General features: G+C 35.9%; 1 protein-coding gene across 3 annotated transcripts in view; it reads left to right on the top strand.

Annotated features, from left to right (window-relative positions):
- The window catches only part of LOC148952788 (rhotekin-like), a 146779-nt gene that overhangs the window by 9505 nt on the left and 116981 nt on the right, over positions 1-20293 (top strand). For 2 of the 3 annotated variants that reach the window (XM_089088090.1, XM_089088091.1), the window contains exon 2: positions 12713-12818. In XM_089088090.1, coding sequence (XP_088944216.1) covers positions 12717-12818 — 102 coding nt within the window. In that variant the 5' untranslated portion in view covers positions 12713-12716. Of the gene's footprint in view, positions 1-3605; positions 3857-12712; positions 12819-20293 lie in introns of those variants that run through there. The other variant, XM_089088089.1, reaches the window with a different exon arrangement.

The following is a 20293-nucleotide window of genomic DNA, read 5'->3' on the forward strand; positions in this document are numbered from 1 at the left end:
ATAATAAAATTAAGTCAGCAAAAATTTTCAGAAGACTTTAGTAGGCTCAAAAAAAAATATTTGTTAGGAAAAAACAGTAAAAGTTTTTTTTTATAAGTGGTCTTGGTTGTTTTGTTAGAATCAAATATGGCATTGTTCTCACCAGCTTTAATAAACAGAATATGCTATTGGGTTGTATTTTGACATACTCTTTTCCCTGCAAAATTGGGGCATAATATTTTTCATCAGAACACCAAAAAAACAAGAACAACTAATTGGCCTCTCAATTTTCAATGTAACTAGAGTAGTTGTAGTTGACATTTCTTTCTTTACTCCCCCCCCCCACCACCACAAAGTTTGAAATTCATTTAAACACTGTTTTATGAGATCTCTTCTGATCCCATTCAAGGATGTTCCACTTTTTGTTTGGCCAAATGATTTCTGAAAAAGGTGGACACTCCCCTAAAAGGGCAATTGATCTTGCAAGTAGCCATTAAGTTTGTGGCACAGGGAACTGGCATTTTCTGGTAATAAATTAGCTTTTGGCCCAAGGGCGCCAAGTTGCTATCGGTTGAAAATTATGAAATAGCCAATTGGTTTGAAAGTATCAACAAAATGTTTATCAAGCTTCTAAGCTTCAGAGAAACTTGAAAGCTCCTCATCCATCATTTCCAGCACTGGAATCCAGTTCCTACATTAGCATAGTATCTAACAAACTTCATTTTATTCTCTGGCTACTAGATAAATTATATAACTCACATTTGCTTCCAAATTTTTGTATCTTGCACCTTTTTGGCATACGTTTTCAGCAATGGAACTAAAGCAACTCTGGCGAATTTATTACCAGCATGGTAAATATCTCCTTGGCCTTCCCCTCGGGCAAGTAATTCTTGGGTCTATAAACCCTAATGCTGCCATCAGCAGATGCATTAGAGCTTACAATAATGGAGTCCCTGGACACCCATGGTGTTTCCTTTTAAAAAAGTAAATGTATTACTTCTCTTTATTTTTTTTTTATAATTATTTTGCCTGTTATTATTAGTATTATTATTCATTTATTGTCCGTCAAAAAATGTACAATAGACACAGTAATCACTAAAGAAAAAAAGGACTCAAACACACATTGAAAATTCAAGTACATGACAAAAAAAACTCTTCATTACATACATTACATTAATTCAAACAGACTATTGCAAACAAATTGATGGCCAAGGATGATGAAAATTTCTTTGAAAACAGGATAGAGATTTACTAATAATAATATTTCGGTTGACAAGCTTATATAAATGGATAATTTTACAGTTTCTTGTCCAAGGAGGCAAATATAAAAGATATTTAGCAAATCTGAAGAAGATTGATTGTAGGTGCTTTTCATCTGTAACTGTAAAAAATTTCCAGAAAGGAACAATGTAAAGCAGATATGGAATGGCCGTGACATTGTAGACGTAAGCAACAAGGTAGCAGTCAAAGTGTAGTTTGCTTTTTACAATTCCACAGTAAGAAATACTAATTTTATGCTCAACATGAGATATCAGCAAACAACATGTGTGGCCAATAGATGTGCCAATTGGAAGGCCCAAGTATGTATTATGATATAATACAGAACAATCCACATTTAGGATTGATAAGAGAACCATCCACATTTAGGAGAGAAGTAAAGGGATTTTGGCAATTGAAAAGGACAACTTTGGTTTTCTAAGGATTAAAAGGCATTCTAATTTTTGAATATTCATCTTTGAGGATTTGAAATCCTGCTCATTGCAATGGATTGTACAACTGAGATTAAAGATGTGATCAGCATAACAAATAAGAGACACATCAATTCCCCCAAGAATACAAGTAGGAAGACATTTTGCCTGAGCATTAATGACACTATTATTGAACAGGGTTGGGGAAGAGATAGCTCCCTGTCTAGTCCCATTCTTAACAGGGATGGGGTACTGAGGAATCACAGGCATATTTGAGGGATTAAAAGAGTTTGGTCTCACACAAGAATTAATGCAATTGTATGGGGATTGATGAAGAGCTGACTGCAGGGGTAAACAGGATGGGAGTTTCAATTGCACTCTAAGAATCCTATATAAATCCCTGAGAATATGGACTACCGATGGGATGACGCCTCACTTTGCCATATGAAGAAGCATGGACAAATGAATTAAGGAATCAAACGCACGTTTAACGTCATGTCCGACGAGGATCAGACTTTCTCCCGAAGGTTCAGCATCAGCAAGGGCAGTAAAAAACTGCCGTAAGAGCATGAGAATAGCCAAGATTAGCCTGAAAACCGAACTGATATGGGGGAATGTAACATTTCAGTCTTTGCTCATCAATAAAAAGGAGCTCAAAAAGTTTACTGAGTATAGTGTGATGGTGATGGGATGGAAGGATGGAAGTATAGTGTGATGGTGATGGGATGGAAGGAGGAACATTGTGACTCAGATTTTCCTTTTTTGGGAATTGGAGTCAGATCACCGATGCAGAACAAGGAAGGAAAAATCCCTGTAACAAGTATCATTTGCATGAGAAGGCTGAGGTGAAGCACCAGTACATAACTTCCATTAATAATGTGTAGAGTGCTCATCTTGTCTATCCCACAGGCTGCTTCACAAGTAACAACAAAATCAAGGTCAGGAGATTCATCAACAAAGTTGTAAAGCTTGTCACAAGATTCTGACTCTAAAACAGGATCAAGCTCAGAAAATTCATTTGAAAAATGGGATACCCAATCAGACAAAGGAATGTCATTTGGATCATTTTGGATTCAAGAAATCTTTTATCCCTTTTTTTACTGATATAATAAATAGTGGTTAATTTGTACATAAATTTTTGTCTTTTCTCTTGTATAATAAAAGAAACAGCTCGTGTTTCTTTATACTCTTTTTTTTTTGTTCCCTATCTCCTTTTTATGTTGTTTTTTAAACATTTCTTAATGTGTATATTATTTATTTTTTCAGTTTTATCAGTTTTTATCTTTTTAACTAGTTGCCATTTTGCAGTTTTTAATATAAATGACAAAGGAATCATATATCATTCCGATATTTAATTATTTATTTATTTTTATTTTTTTGCATTGGTTGCCAATTTCTTAGTTGTTGTGCTTTTGGTATGATTTTCTTGCTTGTTAGTTTTTTTATGGACTTCGAAATTCGAATTCGGCCCTTCAGGGCTTGTGATAGTAATTTCTCGAAATAAATATCTCTCTCTCTATCTGGCAAATTGAAGAAGATAGTACAAGGTAAGAGCTTCCACAGTAGATCAGGTGAATTCTTGACCTTCTTGGAATAAAGTGTTTGCATTTTAGATGGATAAAGAACAAGTTCCTTAGTAAAATATTTTTTTTTACACTTTTCTCAATCCATTGACAATTCCTTGATGGGGACATAGGCAATCTCTCCATAAATTGTACCAGAACTTAGCCCAGTCACAAGATTCAGCCAGCGCTAGATTTCCTGACAACCCAGGAACTTGGGTGCCAATACAAATTTTTTTTAAGAGGAACTGCCTTTTTTTCAGCACACAAAAGTGCATAGCAGATTTCTGCAGAATAGATATCAAGAGTTAATCTAACTTCATTAATGTCTTTAATAGAAGACTTTTGCAGACAATGAAATGGAACCCAGATCTTGTCGAGGATGCTATCAGAATTTTCAATATACTGAGATATGTCAATTTTTTTCCAATCATGAAACGTATACCATTTATGCCGGTGAACAATATGAGCTTGTAACACTGCAATCCAAGAAGTTTCTTGTTTAAAACTAGAAGCAATAGGAAGGTGGTCTGAAACTAGAAATTTAGAAAATACCTCAAGACAAAGTATATCAAGATTATACAACACAACGCAGTCAAGGTTAGATGTGCAAGAGGAAGAATGAATGTAAGTAAACCTAGCGGATTTCTGTTGAACTTCAAAATCACCTATGATTAAATTTCTGTTGACTGCAATTAAAATCACCTATGATCAAACACTGAATTTTCAGTTAAGGACATCACAAAGGCATGAGTTAAGTTTACTAACTGCTAATGCGAAATCTCTCTCCGAATCTTCATCTTTGTAATCTGTGGGTAAATACACATTTATTACTACGCAATTACCTACTCGCAGAGCTAAAAAACTATCACTAGAAAACAAAACACTAGAATTAAGATTCGATGTTACATAAGTAATAATACCACCAGAAGCTGTGCATTTAGAAGCACTGTGTTTAGCTGGAACTGAAAATTTTTAAATTTGGCACTAATGTCCAGTAAACCAAGCCTGTGGTTAGTCAGGAAATGTTCTTGTAAACACAGAATATCATGATTCTCAGCATATTCTTAAGAATAGGTCTTTATAGGTCAAGAATAATATATACTGTGTAATTATTTGGTTAATTATTGTGCTTGTGTGCTTATTTTATGAATTTTATTTTTACTTTATTGGCCATTTATCATCTTTTCTTTTCTTTTTTTTCTTCTCTTATGCTCTGTTTGTTATTGTGTTTACAACAAGTCATAAATAAATTCAATACAGTGGCACATTTGTTTCCGGTCAATATTGACATTCATTTTAATGCTTTATTTAACTAAGTTGTTTCTCTTGATGTTTATAAGAGTATTTACAGTGTATAACTGCAATATTACAGTGTATAATAAGCTATTATTATGGAGGAGAGATGGGCCATTGTATAAGTAAGGGGTGCCAAGTGCATCAAAGAGTGTTTTAATGAGCGTGATAAATATAGAAAGGGATTGGGGGAGCTGGGAGGTTGAAATTTATCTCTAATCTTCCTTCATTTGGGCTAAGTCTGAACAAAGGGCGATAGCTTCCTTCTTATTGCAGAAATATTTTCTTTTGAAACATGAAAGATATCATTCATATGTTTTACTGAAACAAATGGTGGAGAGATGGAAGGGGGAATCCCTAACCATTATCAGGAAATTTACAAGGAGATGGAGAAGGAGGCAGCGACGCCAGAAACATTGTTTTGATTGATGTTTAATTAGGAATATTGTTTTTTTTATCACATAGTTGGTGTAACAAACTGTAAGTAAGGAACAAGTCATGCTTGTAGTAATTAGAACTCTTTAAAAAGGAATTTTGATAACATTATATGCACTAAAAGAATTTTTTTTCTTACATCGATTCTAAATATATAATATTTGTCAAGTCTATATTTACCCACCAAAAATTATGTGCCTGAAAAAGTATGTCCAATCTTTGAAAATGGGGAAAAAACCTAAAAAAGGCAAGTGATTTTGATGAAAACTACATCATTGTATTTGGCAAATAAGAGAACTCTGTTCTAGAGGTTTTAAGCCCTTGTCTGCAAAACTCGATTTTTCTTCTGTTTTTTAGGAGAAGGATGGTTGTGGATGAGTGTTTATCTGTTTGTTTTTCTGTTCTTTGTTTTTTGGTTTTTTTTTTAGGGTGACCATATAGAACCATTGGCTCTAGGATATCAGAAGAAGACTCATAAGAAAGAAAGCTACTGGTTCTACTGACCTTTTTTAATTACTAGAAAAGACTGTGCTGAAAAGAGTTGCTTTTATGACATGATGTGGCCTAAAACGCCAATTTTAGCCCAAATTTTGCCAAAAAGCTATTAAGTGAAAATTCTGGGATCGTCAATTGATTAAAATTTATCGCAATGCTATATGTGAATTGATGATTTAATGGAGTAAGGCATCTGTTAGTGCTTACTTCAACAAAAGTGCATCTTGGGAATTAAAAAGAGCAGATTTACAAATATCTATTTATGACGAAAGTCCTGCCTGTGGCTTATTATAGTTACAAGTTGTGGTTAAACAACTGGAATCCCTGCAGTTTGTGTATTTTTAAAAGAGATTTAGGCCTACAAACAATTTTAGTTGTTTGCTCTTTAAAGGTGATGTAGCCTTACCAGATCTGTGCCATATGAGGTTTAAGCAGTTAAGCCTTGGCAACAGATTACACGTTTGTAGGATAACTGTTTGACAAAGGCAGCCTATTCAGACATGTTGAGGCCTTTTAAAAAGGCAGTTTGGCCACAATAGGTCAAATCCTTATGGAATAATGCTGGTCCTTGTGGGTATGGAATGAGGCTCAGGGTCCTCACGGTAAACTTGAAGATTTCATTGGTAAGTTTGCATCGCGCCTTCGGGACCGAGAAAACCAGATTTAGTTAACTGGTCTGGAGAAACCTAGTAGCCTGCATCTTCACAGTGAGATTAAAGAAATATATGGATAGTAGATGCGTTTTATTTGAAATTAAACCTACCATGGAGGACCTTTAAGTGTTGGCTACAGGCACAGGCAAATTGCCTACCACTGCATACGAGATAATGCCAATTTTATGATGGGTATGGCTTGGGAAGAATGTTTCCTTGCCCCCTCTATTTGAAGGTTAGGGATGGGCTGGAGCATTTTTCTAGTTGATGCCAAAGGTTTGTGAGATTAAGGGATAATTTTTGTCAAGGGTATTGCTGCTGCCAAATATTTTGAAGTCTACTTTGAGAGACCTTACTATTGCTTTAGGGTATTTTATAGAGAACGGCGGGGAAGCACAGAAGCCAATGACTTAATTTTGTTAAGTACTGTTTTTTTGTCCATATGACCACTGGCTTCAAAGTACATATATGTGTGTATGTTTACTGATCTTTCCAGTTCAAGAGACAGTAATACCTTAGGCTGATACATTCATTTCTAAAGATGCACGTACCCCCCATCCACCCAAAAAAATAATTCGGTTAATATAAACACATCTTTTAATGCCTCATTTAGCTAAGTGTATTGTTTTTAGGCCTGATAAAATTATGAAGAATGATATATAATTGTGCATCAGCCATTATATAGCAGGGCCAGTAGATATTTGTGGATGCATAGACACCATAGAGAGTGTCCAAAGCTTCAAAAACTATTTGATTCCCAGGGATATTTTTTGTCTGCGTTGTTAATATTACTACTGGGGGGGGGGGGGGGGATAGGTACCCTCTCATTGCAACAATCTCTTTCATGTACCATAAAGAATTACATTTACATAGCTACCAACACAAGGTGAAAAGGTGAGACGGGACATCATGAGGTTCACCAGGAATTTTATTGGGGTGGGGGGAGGGGTAGGCACTCCCAGGAGTTTTGTTTTTACCAAGTATAAATGCTAATATATCTGACTTCTCATTCATATACAGTGTTTAATGTATTGTATCCGGGGGAAGAGAGGGGGATTTTGTTTGAAAAACTTGCTTTAAAACTGTTGAAATGATGACCTTGTACAGGATTTTGGTATTTCAAGCCCACAGTTGGAATTAATATTAGAGGGATGAATTGTTACAGGGGTAAAATATCATTCTCGAAGTATTCTTTTACGAGTATTAAACCTGAATGTAAGAAAAGGGAGTTGAAGTAGGGTGTTGCAACCCCCTTTACGTCTAAGAGTCTTGGTTCAAACAGCTCGCAGTAGCAAACTGTTAGTGAAGACCGACCCATGTCAATAGAAACTAAAAGTTCCAATTACAACATATGCAACACCAAAATCTATTGTTTTTGGTGATTCATAATATGCAAATTTCAATATCAATTTCAAAGTTACTCATTAAAAGCCATTAGCACATGAAAATTTGCATAATTTTAGAAACAGGAATTGGATTCCCCCCAGATCATCGTATGGTATACCAGATAAATACATTAAAGTTATTAGTGCTTGGATGAGAATAACGTTCCTGCAGTTAAGGTAGGAAATGATGTTAGTAGCTGATTTCGTATTAAATCAGGAGTCAAGCAGGGTTGTGTTCTATCCCCATTTAAATGAATCATTTTGATGGACTTTGTCCTAAGCAGCACAGCAATAGCAATGGGAGAATATGGAATCAAATGGGGAAGTAAAATTTTCCTGGACTTTGATTATGCTGATGATTTAAGCATCCTAGATGAAAGTGTTCGCAAAATGAATGAATTGTTAGAGGTTTCGAGAGTTCAGGGTGCAAGAATAATAAGTCTGAAAATTAATGTTCAGAAAACTAAGTTGCTAAGACTAGGAATAAGTAAAGGTAAAGAGGTGATGTTGGATAAGAGGTGACAGCTTCCCTTACCTAGGTAGTATTATTAGTAACGATGGTGAGTGCAGTGAAGATCTTAAAAGTAGAATAGCGAAGGCCCAGAGTATTTTTTCATAGTTGAAAAAAGTTTGGAAGAATAGGAAGATAGATCTGCAAACCGAGATTAGAATATTGGAAGCTGTAGTGATGACAGTAGTCAAGTATGGTGTTGAAGTGTGGGCGCTCCAAAAGATGGAGGAGGATTTGCCTGAAGTTTTCCAGAAAAATTGCCTATGGATTATTTTGGGCACCCAAATGACTGACCTTATCTCAAACAGTAAGATGCACACAAAATATGGTTTGATCCCACTATCTAGGGCTATAGTGAGAAAAACCTTGAGATGGCTAGGACACGCACCGCAAATGAAGGATGACAGATTGCCAAAGATAGTCCTTGAACCAAACGAAAAGTAGGTCTCTCCTGGATGGGGTGGGAGGATGTTATAAGGAATGATCGAAAGAAAATGGAAAGTATTTGGGAGGTTGTAAAGAGGGAGGCTTCAAAGGCCTCCCCTTTTTTGAAAACCACTTAGGCTTGGGTGTATCTTGGTTCATTGGTGTATATGTTAAGTCTAGTTTAGAAGACGCTGTTATGGGAAGGTGGTCTGATAATTGTTAATTAGATACCATTTAGATACTGCAGATTCAGAAAAACTAATATCACAATTGAAGTCCCCAACAGCAACACACGGGATATTAGGTTTTTGAACTTGTCTAATACATGCATGCAATTTCTCAGAGCCTCGCACAAGTAATCGTTCCGATTCATCATTTTTATAATTAGTGGGCAAATACACATTTATTACTACGCAAGACCTCACTGCCAGAAAAGTATCACTAAAGCTAATCAAACTTGATTGAATACTCGCTGAGACTAAAGTTGCCAGGCCTCCAGGCGGACGACCTCGGGAATGAACATGCTTTGCGGGAATAGAGAGAGAACCAAATTTTCTTCTTAAGCCGAATAAACTAAGACTAGGATTTGTAAGAAAATGTTCCTGAATACACATTAAATCATTATTCAGCAGCATACTTGATTGAATACTCACTGAGACTAAAGTTGCCAGGCGTCCAGACAGACGACTTTGGGAATGAACACGCTTTGCGGGAGCGGAAAAAGTACGAAAGTCTCTACTCATATCGAATAAACTAAGACTAGGACGTGTAGGAAATGTTCCCGAATACACATTAAATCATTATTCAGTAGCATAACTTCCAATACCGATATCTTATTTAAGAAATTACTGTTTATGTTTATGGGAGAACAAGAAGATAAGCCTGCAAATCAAGGTTAGAATATTGGAAGCTACAGTGATGACGGTGGTCAAATATGGCTCTGAAACATAGTTGCTACGAAAAGGGGATGAAGATTTGCTAGATGTTTTCCAGAGAAATTTCCTACGGATTGTTCTGGGTCCCCGGATGACTTACCGTATTTCAAACAGTACACTGTACGAAAAATGTGCTTCAATCCCGCTTTCTAGGGCTATATTGAGAGAAAGGTTGAGATGGCTAGGGCACGTTCTGCAGATGAAAGATTACAGAATGCCAAAGATTGTCCTTTTCGGCCAACTGTCTAGGGCTAAACGGAAAGCAGGTCGTCCTTGCCTAGGATGGGAGGATGTCATAAAGAAAATTTAAGTTAAATGGGAACTTCCTGGAAGAGTGTAAAGAGGGAGGCTTTGAATAGATTGGGACGGAGGAGGAGCCTGCGTAGCTGTGTTGGCCTCAGACGGCTCGGTGATGCGGTGGGTTGTTAGTAGTAGTAGTAGTTCTTTATACCATCACCAATGAACGACATATTGCCGCAGCAATGAATCAACGCCACTGCAGCAAGAGCTACTGCAGCACAACTTCAGGTCCAAAAACAGCAGGTTAAGAGTTCCGTTTTCCTGGCAATTGAAAAATGAGGACTAGAGAAAACAATATCAAACTTCTTGTTAGTCATACCATCACCAATGAACAACATATTGCCACAGCAGTTAATCCACGCCACTGCAGCAAGAGCTACTGTAGCATAAATTCACGTCCAAAAACTGCAGGTTATGAGTTCTGTTGTTCCGGCAATTAAAAAATTGAGGACTAGTGAAAACAATGCCAAACTTCTTGGTCCTCTTACAATCACCAGTGAACGACATTTGCCACAGAAGTGAATCCCAACCACAACAGCAACAGCTACTGTAGAACAACTTCACGTCCAAAAACAGCAGGTTAAGAGTTCTGTTGTTCCGGCAATTAAAAAATTGAGGACTAGTGAAAACAATGCCAAACTTCTTGGTCCTCTTACAATCACCAGTGAACGACATTTGCCACAGAAGTGAATCCCAACCACAACAGCAACAGCTACTGTAGAACAACTTCACGTCCAAAAACAGCAGGTTAAGAGTTCTGTTGCTCTGGCAATTGAAAAATTGAGGACTAGTGAAAACAATATCATACCTCTTGTTCCTCATAGAATCAACTGTCGTCACAGTCGATTCAATTTACAGGTACACGAGTTGAAAGAAGAGAGACGCATTGCCAGAATAGCTGGAAAATGTATAATTGGGGCTATATATTTACATAATAGGGAGGAAGGGAGTAAAGTTTAGTGGGTCTGCATGCAAATGTGCTGGCTACACTTATTCTGCATATTTTAAAGTAAGAACGGTACCGGTGCATTATATGCTACACACCGCTATATACTGTATCAAGGAACTTTGGTTAATGCTAATGAAATGTAATAAAATAGGATGAAAATATAATAGTTTAGAAACAAATTTGAGCTATATATTTGCACATTAGGGGGATGGGGGGGGGGTAAAGCATAGCATACATTATTTACGTAATCTAACCTAGGTACCTCCCCCCCTAAACCCCAAAAAACAATCGTTTAAATAGTGTAAACTCATTGAGAAACCACGGTTTTGCAATCATTTATCTATAGCGGTCTCTTGCAAATAGTGGTTTGACGGGTTTTGACGGGTTTCGTGTCTGGTTTCCTTGATACAGTATGTAGCGATGTGTAGCATATAATGCGCCAGTACCGTAAGAACTGTTTCATTATGATTAAGCTAACTTCACTTCTTAAGCCTGGTCACTCCTTAAGCCTTTTTTTCGCAAACTTTCTATTCAAAATGGACTAAAAATTAGAAAATATATATATATTTTTTTGAGAATCTATGGATATAAGTGAAAACGAGAGGCACAAAACAAATTGGGTAGATAACCTGATCTTCTAACTTGTTTTCCTTGACTTTTTTCATTTATGCATTTATAACTTAGATCAATTCGATTTTAGAAACTTTTGATTTTAAAATCTGTTTTTTGGAATAGCATTGGAATTACATCATGTTAGGATTTTCCCACGAATTTGCTCGTTCTTGTTCTGCCAACTTAGTTTATCTGGTACTGATAGAGTGGAAATTGTTGTATGTTGAACCAATATTAACTTAAATTTTTAAAGTAATATTTACTTAATGAAACACAAATATTCTCCAAAAGAAACCGAAATGGCTAAGACATGTCTTGACATTAAGTAAGCTATGGTAAAATAGCATCGATGTTTCATTGTTTTACTTCTCAGAGAACTTAGAGGGCATGGGTTTGGGGGGGGGGTAATTTTTTTTGATATGAGGTTTGTCGAAGTTGTTATGTTCTGTTAAAATGCGTTATAATTTTCATTTTTGGTAAAGAAATATTTTCATTTTCTTCATCAATGGACATACAAAACGGTTCTAGGCGTTTACCCCCGCCCCTCCCTCCCTCCGAAAAAAATAACCTTCCCCCGAAAATACATCCTGTGGAATACACAAGCGGTTTATAATACACAAGTACCAAAATTCCTTCCCCCTACGGAAATTAAAATAAATAAAATTCTCAAATTTGGAACGCCTTATTTTCCAGGGGGGGGGGGTATGTTCCGGGGGAAGAGTAAACACCGGCTAACATACAAAACGACTACTACTACTAACAACTCGCTGCAGCACCAAGGCGCCTAAGCCCAACACAGCTGTGCACGTTCTTTATTAACGGATGGCTATGCATGACAAAATGAAAAATAAAAGAATTGTAAAGAAGGAAAAACGAGGGTCATTCTAGCCGATGAAAAAAAAAAGAAAGAAAAATATGCAGATGTTTAGGTCGAAACCTCTGCTCGACCGTCATCAGTGCTCAAAAGTCAATAAAGAGTAAAAAAAATACGGTTAAATGCACCGGCGACAAAATAAAAGCAAAACAAGCACTAAATTGAAGGAAGCCGTGTCAAACTAACTGTGAAAGGATAATAATTTAAAATTTTAAATACTTTTTGAATTTAAAAATGTGACCGTTATGAATACACAGGGGAATTTTTACGTAGGGAAGGGGGAAAATATTTCGGGAGAAATCTCCCGGTGAGGGATTTTCCTTGCAGGGGGAGTTTTGAACAAGGGGGAATTTTTCTTGAATTTCCTTTCTTTTGACATCTCCGCATTAAGCGACGGGTGAGCTAGTAATTAGTAAAGTTGATAAATTCAATTAAAAAATTGTATTTATTTAAATAACGATATTTATTTAGAGTATGCTTGGTTTAATTCGGTAAAATCTGGTTAGAAATAACTCCTACTTTCTTTGGTTCTGCTTTCTTTGGTCTTTGGCCCTACATTCTTCGACGTTTCGCTTTCGATATTGTCTGATATTTAATTTTTTTTTTCTACAGAATCATGGCACCTATTAAAAAGAGAAAATCTGAAGATCAAAATGACTCTTTCAAACCTGGAACACTCGGAAAGAAAAAGTTAGGAAAGGGAGCCCCAGTTCTTAAGGTATGTTCGACTTTGATGCTTTGAAATGAGTCTCTACTGAATTCAGAGTCAGGATTGAGCCCTAAATTTTGGGTTCAGACTTGAACACCCCATGAAAATAAAGCATCAGTCAATTATTTGAATAATTATTGTGGATAATTTTATAATTTAGTAAATAATTATTTCATCCCCTTATAAGAAGAGAAAGGCCAATTTTGAGGACAAATTTCTATATTATCTCGTGTAATATCTAGCATCAGATGGTGGACTTCCCGCATATATTTTTAAGGAATAACTGCGTTTTCTAGCCACCTACCTAGGATTGGGGTTTCACGGGTCCATTTTCCCCCTCATACCTTAAAAACTTTACGATCTGTTGTTCCCCACACAAAATTTCTGTTGTTTCCCACACAAATGGCCTGTTACTTTCATGAAGTTTAGCCACCACCACCACCCCTCCCCCTAAATGAATCCTTTCTTTGAAATTAGGGGGGGGGGGAGTAGGTGATTATTTAACCTCAACACTAATTTTTAAGTTATTATCATGATTTGTATTGAACAAATTGTTTGATTTGAATTTAATATTCCGTATTTTATCCATACAAATAAACCTCCAAAGATTGAAACTTAGTTTTGACATTTTTAGGTAAAAACTTATTAAGAATAATATGGTTCCTTTCAAACCCTAACGACAAAGTTAGCCAGTATATACGAAATTTTTACGCTAGTAAAAATTACTTAAATTAGTAAAAATTACTTAGTAAATTACTTAATGCTCTTGATTGCTGAATGTTGAACCATTCATTAAATAAGATAATTTTGAACCGTTGGAAGCCTCCTGAACTATTGAACCGTTCGTTAACTAATCCCTGATTGATCATAAATTGAAAGTGGTACACAATTTGTATATACCTGAATCTGGGGGAGAGGGCTATTGAAAGGTATACACGGCCTAAAACTCAACTTTTGTTCCTTCTGTCATTCAAAATGCTAGTCGGCGCATAGGTTTCAGTAAGACGTGAGACTGACAATCATTTTAAAAATATTTACAACGCGTGTTTTCGACTTGGGCGTTTACATTTCAAAATTGGCCTCAGATTTGTAATCATCTAGCAAAAATAAAAAAAAAATTATAAAGCAATTTTACTGGAAATCAATCACCAGATACGAAACATAATCTGTTTTGAAACATGTGCTTATTTTGTTTTGAAAAAGAAATGTCCTACTTCGAAGTAAATGATACCCCGGAACGATAATCCCTGAATGATGATGAGTCAAAACAGGTAAAAGTTCTCTAAATTTTTGAAATGGGGGTTTTGTAGTGGATACTGTACCAAGGAATACTTAGGGCCCTTACAATCATGGGAATTGAATTTCCGTACATGACTTTGATTTCAATAAGTTGGGGCTTTGCCTTGTTAAAAGGGTATAAGGCACTTGTTTTCATCGTTTTAACGAATGACCCCCTGCGCTCAAAGATATTACACCGTAATGTCCTGGGCAAGGCTTCACGAGTGCTAAAAGAAAACGCCAAAATAGTTGAAATTTAAATAAAAACAATGTTTTTTATATGAGGGGGGTTCTAAGCAAATGTATTCTTTTGGTAAAATTGGAACCAGAACATTCTTCGAGTAGCCCAATTTCAAGACGCAATCGATTGGAAATCGTAAGTTCTAGCTCCTTTAAGAGTCAATAGTGATCGTGGGGCAACCAGTCCCCCTCCCAACGCCCTTTTACCCCAAATACATCCGATCAAAAGTTTGGGATATTTTGTGAAAATAGTCCAAAGGCCAAATAATTATGAATTCAGGGTTGACAAAACCCACTACTGCTCCCAGGGCACAGTATATAAATTATAGTATATATGTATATATAAATATATAAACAACAAAAATTTCAACAACAAAATACTTGAAATTTAAATAAAAACAATGTTTTTTATATGAGGGGGGTTCTAAGCAAATGTATTCTTTTGGTAAAATTGGAACCAGAACATTCTTCGAGTAGCCCAATTTCAAGGCGCATTCGATTGGAAATCGTAAGTTCTAGCTCCTTTAAGAGTCAATAGTGATCGTGGGGCAACCAGTCCCCCTCCCAACGCCCTTTTTCCCCAAATACATCCGATCAAAAGTTTGGGATATTTTGTGAAAATAGTCCAAAGGCCAAATAATTATGAATTCAGGGTTGACAAAACCCACTACTGCTCCCAGGGCACAGTATATAAATTATAGTATATATATATATATATATATATATATATATATATATATATATATATATATATATATATATATATATATATATATTATATATATTTATATATATATATATATATATATATATATATATATATATATATATATATATATATATATATATATATATATATATATATATATATATATATATATATATATATATATATATATATACTACTACTACTAACAACTCACCGCAGCACCAAGCCGCCTGAGGCCAACACAGCTACGCACGATCCTCCTCCACCTGTACCATGAGCAAAATGCGATATATTTAAAATACCAAAATAAAGTTCCTTCCTTCTAAAGATAATTCCGACTCCTATAATTAAGCTAAATCTTGTTTCAAAAATGAAAAATTCTTAATCAGCAAAAAGAAAATTGCATTCTAGCTTCAGTCAAACAACGACGCTAGTCGGTTCAAATTTCGCTAAGATAATAAGTAACAAAAAAATGCTACGCACAATATTTCTAAGGAAGTTTAAATGGTAAGATCCGTGTGAACGCTTGAATCATCAGAAATATTTAAAAGAATTTATTGGACGAAAGGTTTGCATCCTTGGACCACGTGAGCCAATTGCAAGCCAGTCCCTACAGCGCAGGACGAAAGAACTGCGTTTGGTAGTGGGGTAAAAGTACTTTTTAAAAGTATTCGTAAATCAGAATCAGGACCACTCAGTTAGAAGTTTTTGGCCATTCAAGCTTGGCAATTCTTTCTTGTTGCATCTCAGTCGCCATTGTTGTCGTTTGAAGTAACTCACTGCAGTTCATCTAAATATGTAAGTTCCAATAAATCTATTGTTTTTTACCTGTGTTTATTTCATTTTATATGTCCGTATCCAGCCTAATGATAGCTAATTAGTTCGCAAAATCTCCAAGGTAACGCTCCCAGAGGAATCTGATCTCCAGATAGCTCAAGAAAAAAGAGGCCACATTTATATATCTACATATTCTATTTTCTCCCATTATTTGAGGGCGGCGCTAGCCTATTTGACACAATCTTTGGCGCGATAAAGAGCGGCGCTATCGGAGATATTACAAGGTGTAAGTTCACGACCTTTGGGCATAATATCACCTTTGACGCAGTCAGTATTTAGTACCACATTTAATATAGCCAGCTAAATGTTTCAATCGCTACAAATGGCGCAGTCGGAAATTGGAGGAAAATTTGCGAACTGATTACGCTCTAAACTTTGTAATTTGAATTTAATTATTAGAGAGATACAGACATATAAGTAAAGTGATTAGGCCTATTGCCGCTAAGCTAAGACAGGAAACCCTTTAAAATATCTCATAGGAGATAATAGCCTCCCCCAAAATAGGTTAAGTGAAAAAAAAAATTATCTTGAATTGATTCCAAAAACATGGACGATCTCAATGACTTATTAATAGTGCAAAAGTTAGTCGCGAAAAATATACAAAGAGACAAATCTATACCGGAGTACAATGGTCAATCAGATATCAAAAAATTCAACATCCAAAGGGTCTAGATAGTACAATCAAAAAAAACAGACCTATGAGCGCTATTCGACATGCTCTTACTACGTTTAAATGGCCAGGCCTTAACCTTTCTAAAACAGATTGAACATACCACAGGCAGTAACGCCAACTTGCCAATAAATACGGTTGATAAATTGTTAAAAGCATTTAAAGATAGGTTTATAGACACCAGTTCCATAAATAAATTAAAACACGGAACAGTGAGCTTTGATCATTCACAGAATATAAGAGAATACCTTGATAACATACGCATTTCTGTAGAGGCAAAATACGGAAGTGGTTCGGGACAACTGTATGAAAGAGTCATACTAAATACCTTTTTGCAAGGGCTACCCCCAAAACTTTATAGAGTGGTAATATCCAAAAATATTCAGACGTTGGATCTCGCAGTTCAAGAGGTAGAGCGATTGATCGAAGTCAACACGATGGTTGGAAATCATAGTAAAGCAAAAATAAATAGCCTAGGCGATTCAAATGCGAACATAAACTTCAAGAGCGATCAGGCGTCCCCCAATTTGTTTTCAAGGGATAACTCCCCAGTGCCACAAAGAAATAAAACGCAAGAACCCGCTAGGCAGAAAACAGTAAGTTTCGGCCTATCAAACAATCCAATTACGAAAATAACCCTACAGTAATAAGGTGCTATAATTGTAATAGTGTTGGCCATATCGCAGAGAGTGCTATTACATCCTCAATCACATACCAAAAATTGCTTTTGATAATGCGCAAAATTACAGCCACCATTGGTTGGCAAGAAAGAACTTTAGCGTAAGTAATACACTAGGTTTCAGGAAGGGGGATTGCGCCAAGCAGTACCCTACAACGCGTAACAACCAAATTTGTATAACCTTCCCCCCAACAGACAAATTAAGTACCGATTTGAAAACCCAAATACTCGCCAAGGCCAATATAATGCAAGAATGCCCTATAGAAATCACGAAAATTTGCCGACAAGAATTGAAAATTTTGCAAATCGATGGCATTTGCAATCAACACCAGTAAGCGGCACTGACACAGGTTTCCCCAGTTACAGTAACAATCCATTGCAAAGTCAACTAGATGTAAATCTCTTAAGTAAGACCATGGAGCCTAACATTTTTGAAGACCAATTAAAAGCACCAGGACTTGAAGTAAATCCTTTGGGTAACGTTTCGGGCCACTCAAAAATACGAATGAGACCCCGAGGGTGCCAACACTATTTAATAAGTCCAAGGCAATGGTGGTGCCATCTTGTAGTGATATTAATAACAAGTAACCTATATTTAATCATTTTTGTGTAGAAAATGTTTATTTCAAGGCTTTGATTGACTCCGGTGCAACAATTAGTATCATAAACTCTTGCGTATTTAATATGTTGCCTCTGCATATTAGGCGACAGAGGAACCCTAATAATCCCAATTTATCGAGTGTGACAGGCCATAAATTGGACGCAAAAGGTTCAATTTGCCTAAGCATAAAAAGAGACAATTAGACCTATATGACATATTTTATGATATGCGACAACTTTTCATATGAGGCTATTTTAGGCGCAAATTGGGTAAGGTCTAATAGAATACTATTAGACGTGGCTACTGAAAAGCTTTTCTACCCAGCTTAGGTAGGCGGCGACATTTCTACCTTAAGAAATTGTAACAGAGGTTACGAAGACAACGTACCAGTAAACAAAATTTCTGGTGGTATGATGTCGCAGTATTTTGAACCTCATGTCTCGCAAAGACATGGCACAATTGGAAATTTGTTCAATTACCCTGAGAGACATTGCAGAAATGAAGTAAATTTAAATAAGAAAAGTATTGAATTTGCAAAAATAAAAATAGGATATATATAACAGTACAGGTCAAACATAATAAAACTCAACGCGACACCACAAGAGGCTGCAATGGCACAGCATCGCGCCAGTATAAATCCATTAAACAATGAAAATAAAGATCAATATTGTTGATTTCTAATAATGAAAACAAAAGTCCCTCAGAAAACGATGCAAAACATTCAATTATCACGGCTGATAGAGCTAGTGATTCGCAAATCCGTAATGTGGTTGGCAAGACCGTCGGAAGCTTCCGAAAATCTGCTATGAGAAGACCAGATTATATCTTATGACAAAGGAGAAGGTTTTATTTGGGTAACCAATAACCACGAAACTGATACAATTACAATTAAAAAGGGGACGTGTTTAGTTCAAATCCAGGTTTTAACGGAGAATGATTTAAATACATGGGAAAATTCCAAAAGAATTCTAGTTAACGGCATTACAACTTCAAATAACAAATATCCTTTAACTAAATCACAATTTTTAAACAAATTTAATATGGATCATATTACGGACTTGGAACTTAAGAAAAAATTATGCGAATTTTTATGGAATTTTAAAGATGTGTTTTCTGCATCTGAAGATGACATCGGGCTGATACCGTTTTATGAACACTCAATTTTAACGACCGGTAATCCCGTAGCAAAACAGCCATATCGTGTGCCGTATAAGCACAAAGTGGTTAAAAAATAAAATTCAGGAATTAGAAAAAAATGAAATTATACGCCCAAGTATAAGTCCGTATAGTGCGCCAGTGATCTTGGTAGCAAAAAAGAATGGTGATCTTAGACTTTTAGTTGATTAAAGAGCCCTTAATAAACAAACAGTTAGCAATAAATTTACTCTACCGAGAATAGATTAAATTAATGACAAAATTTCAAGCAAAAAAATAAAGTTTACTTCTTTTGACCTAACCCAAGGCTACAAACAAGTGAAAATAGCCAAAAAGTATGTCCATAAAACTGTATTTTCAGACTGTGAGTGTGGTTTATATGAATACGTAAGGGTCCCATTTGGGTTGAAAACAAGTTCAAGCGCGCTAGGTAGACCCCTATTGCACCTGTTAAGAGGATTAAAGAATATATTTCATTTTGTTTATGATGTTATATACGTGAGAGAAAACACTGAACACCACTTAGTAACGTTAGCTAAAGTGTTCGACAAGTTCAGACAAGGCAATTTAATATGTCGGCTTGAGAAAGTAAATTTATTTCAACCTAAAATTTAATTTTTAGGAGTAGTAGTAACACAAGGAGAGATATCCCCAGACCCCGATAAAATAAAATGTGTTGAAAATCTCAAACCCCCTAGAACTATGAAAGAATTAAGGGGAATTTTAGGTCTTACTGGCTACTTTAGAAAGTTCGTGCGCAATTACGCCCAAATTGCGAAACCACTCACGGAATTAACTAAAGGGAACTCCCAAAACGTTACCTGGTCCCGGGAAGCTCAAACTTCCATAGACCTTCTAAAAAAGGCGCTCACTTCTGAACCAATTTTATCACTTCATGATTTCGGAAACGGAGAATTTGTGGTTACGACCGATGCTAGTTCTAAAGGCATTGGGGCTATTCTTTCGCAAATAATTCCCATAGGAAACCCTGAAAAGTCCTATGCTATTCGAGTAGGACCTTATCAAAGGGAAGTAGTTATTCCGCCACAAACTTAGAATTATTATCTATATCCACCATGGACAAATTTAGACATATTTAATTGGTAGAAAATTTATGCTACGATCAGACCATGAAAGCTTGCAGTACCTGCGCACATTTAAAAAACCCATGGGCCTTTTAGCTAGATGGAGTATAAAAATCCATAACCTAGATTATGAATATAAACACTGAAAAGTTAAACAAAACGCAGCTTGCGACTTTTTGAATAGATAACCGGAAAATATTCCGTCGGAAGCTGAAGAAAATTAAGTTAAC

The sequence above is a fragment of the Artemia sp. Qi Xiang Cuo genome, chromosome 4 (genome assembly GCF_049724085.1).
Source record: "Artemia sp. Qi Xiang Cuo chromosome 4, ASM4972408v1, whole genome shotgun sequence".
NCBI classification, from domain to species: domain Eukaryota; kingdom Metazoa; phylum Arthropoda; class Branchiopoda; order Anostraca; family Artemiidae; genus Artemia; species Artemia sp. Qi Xiang Cuo.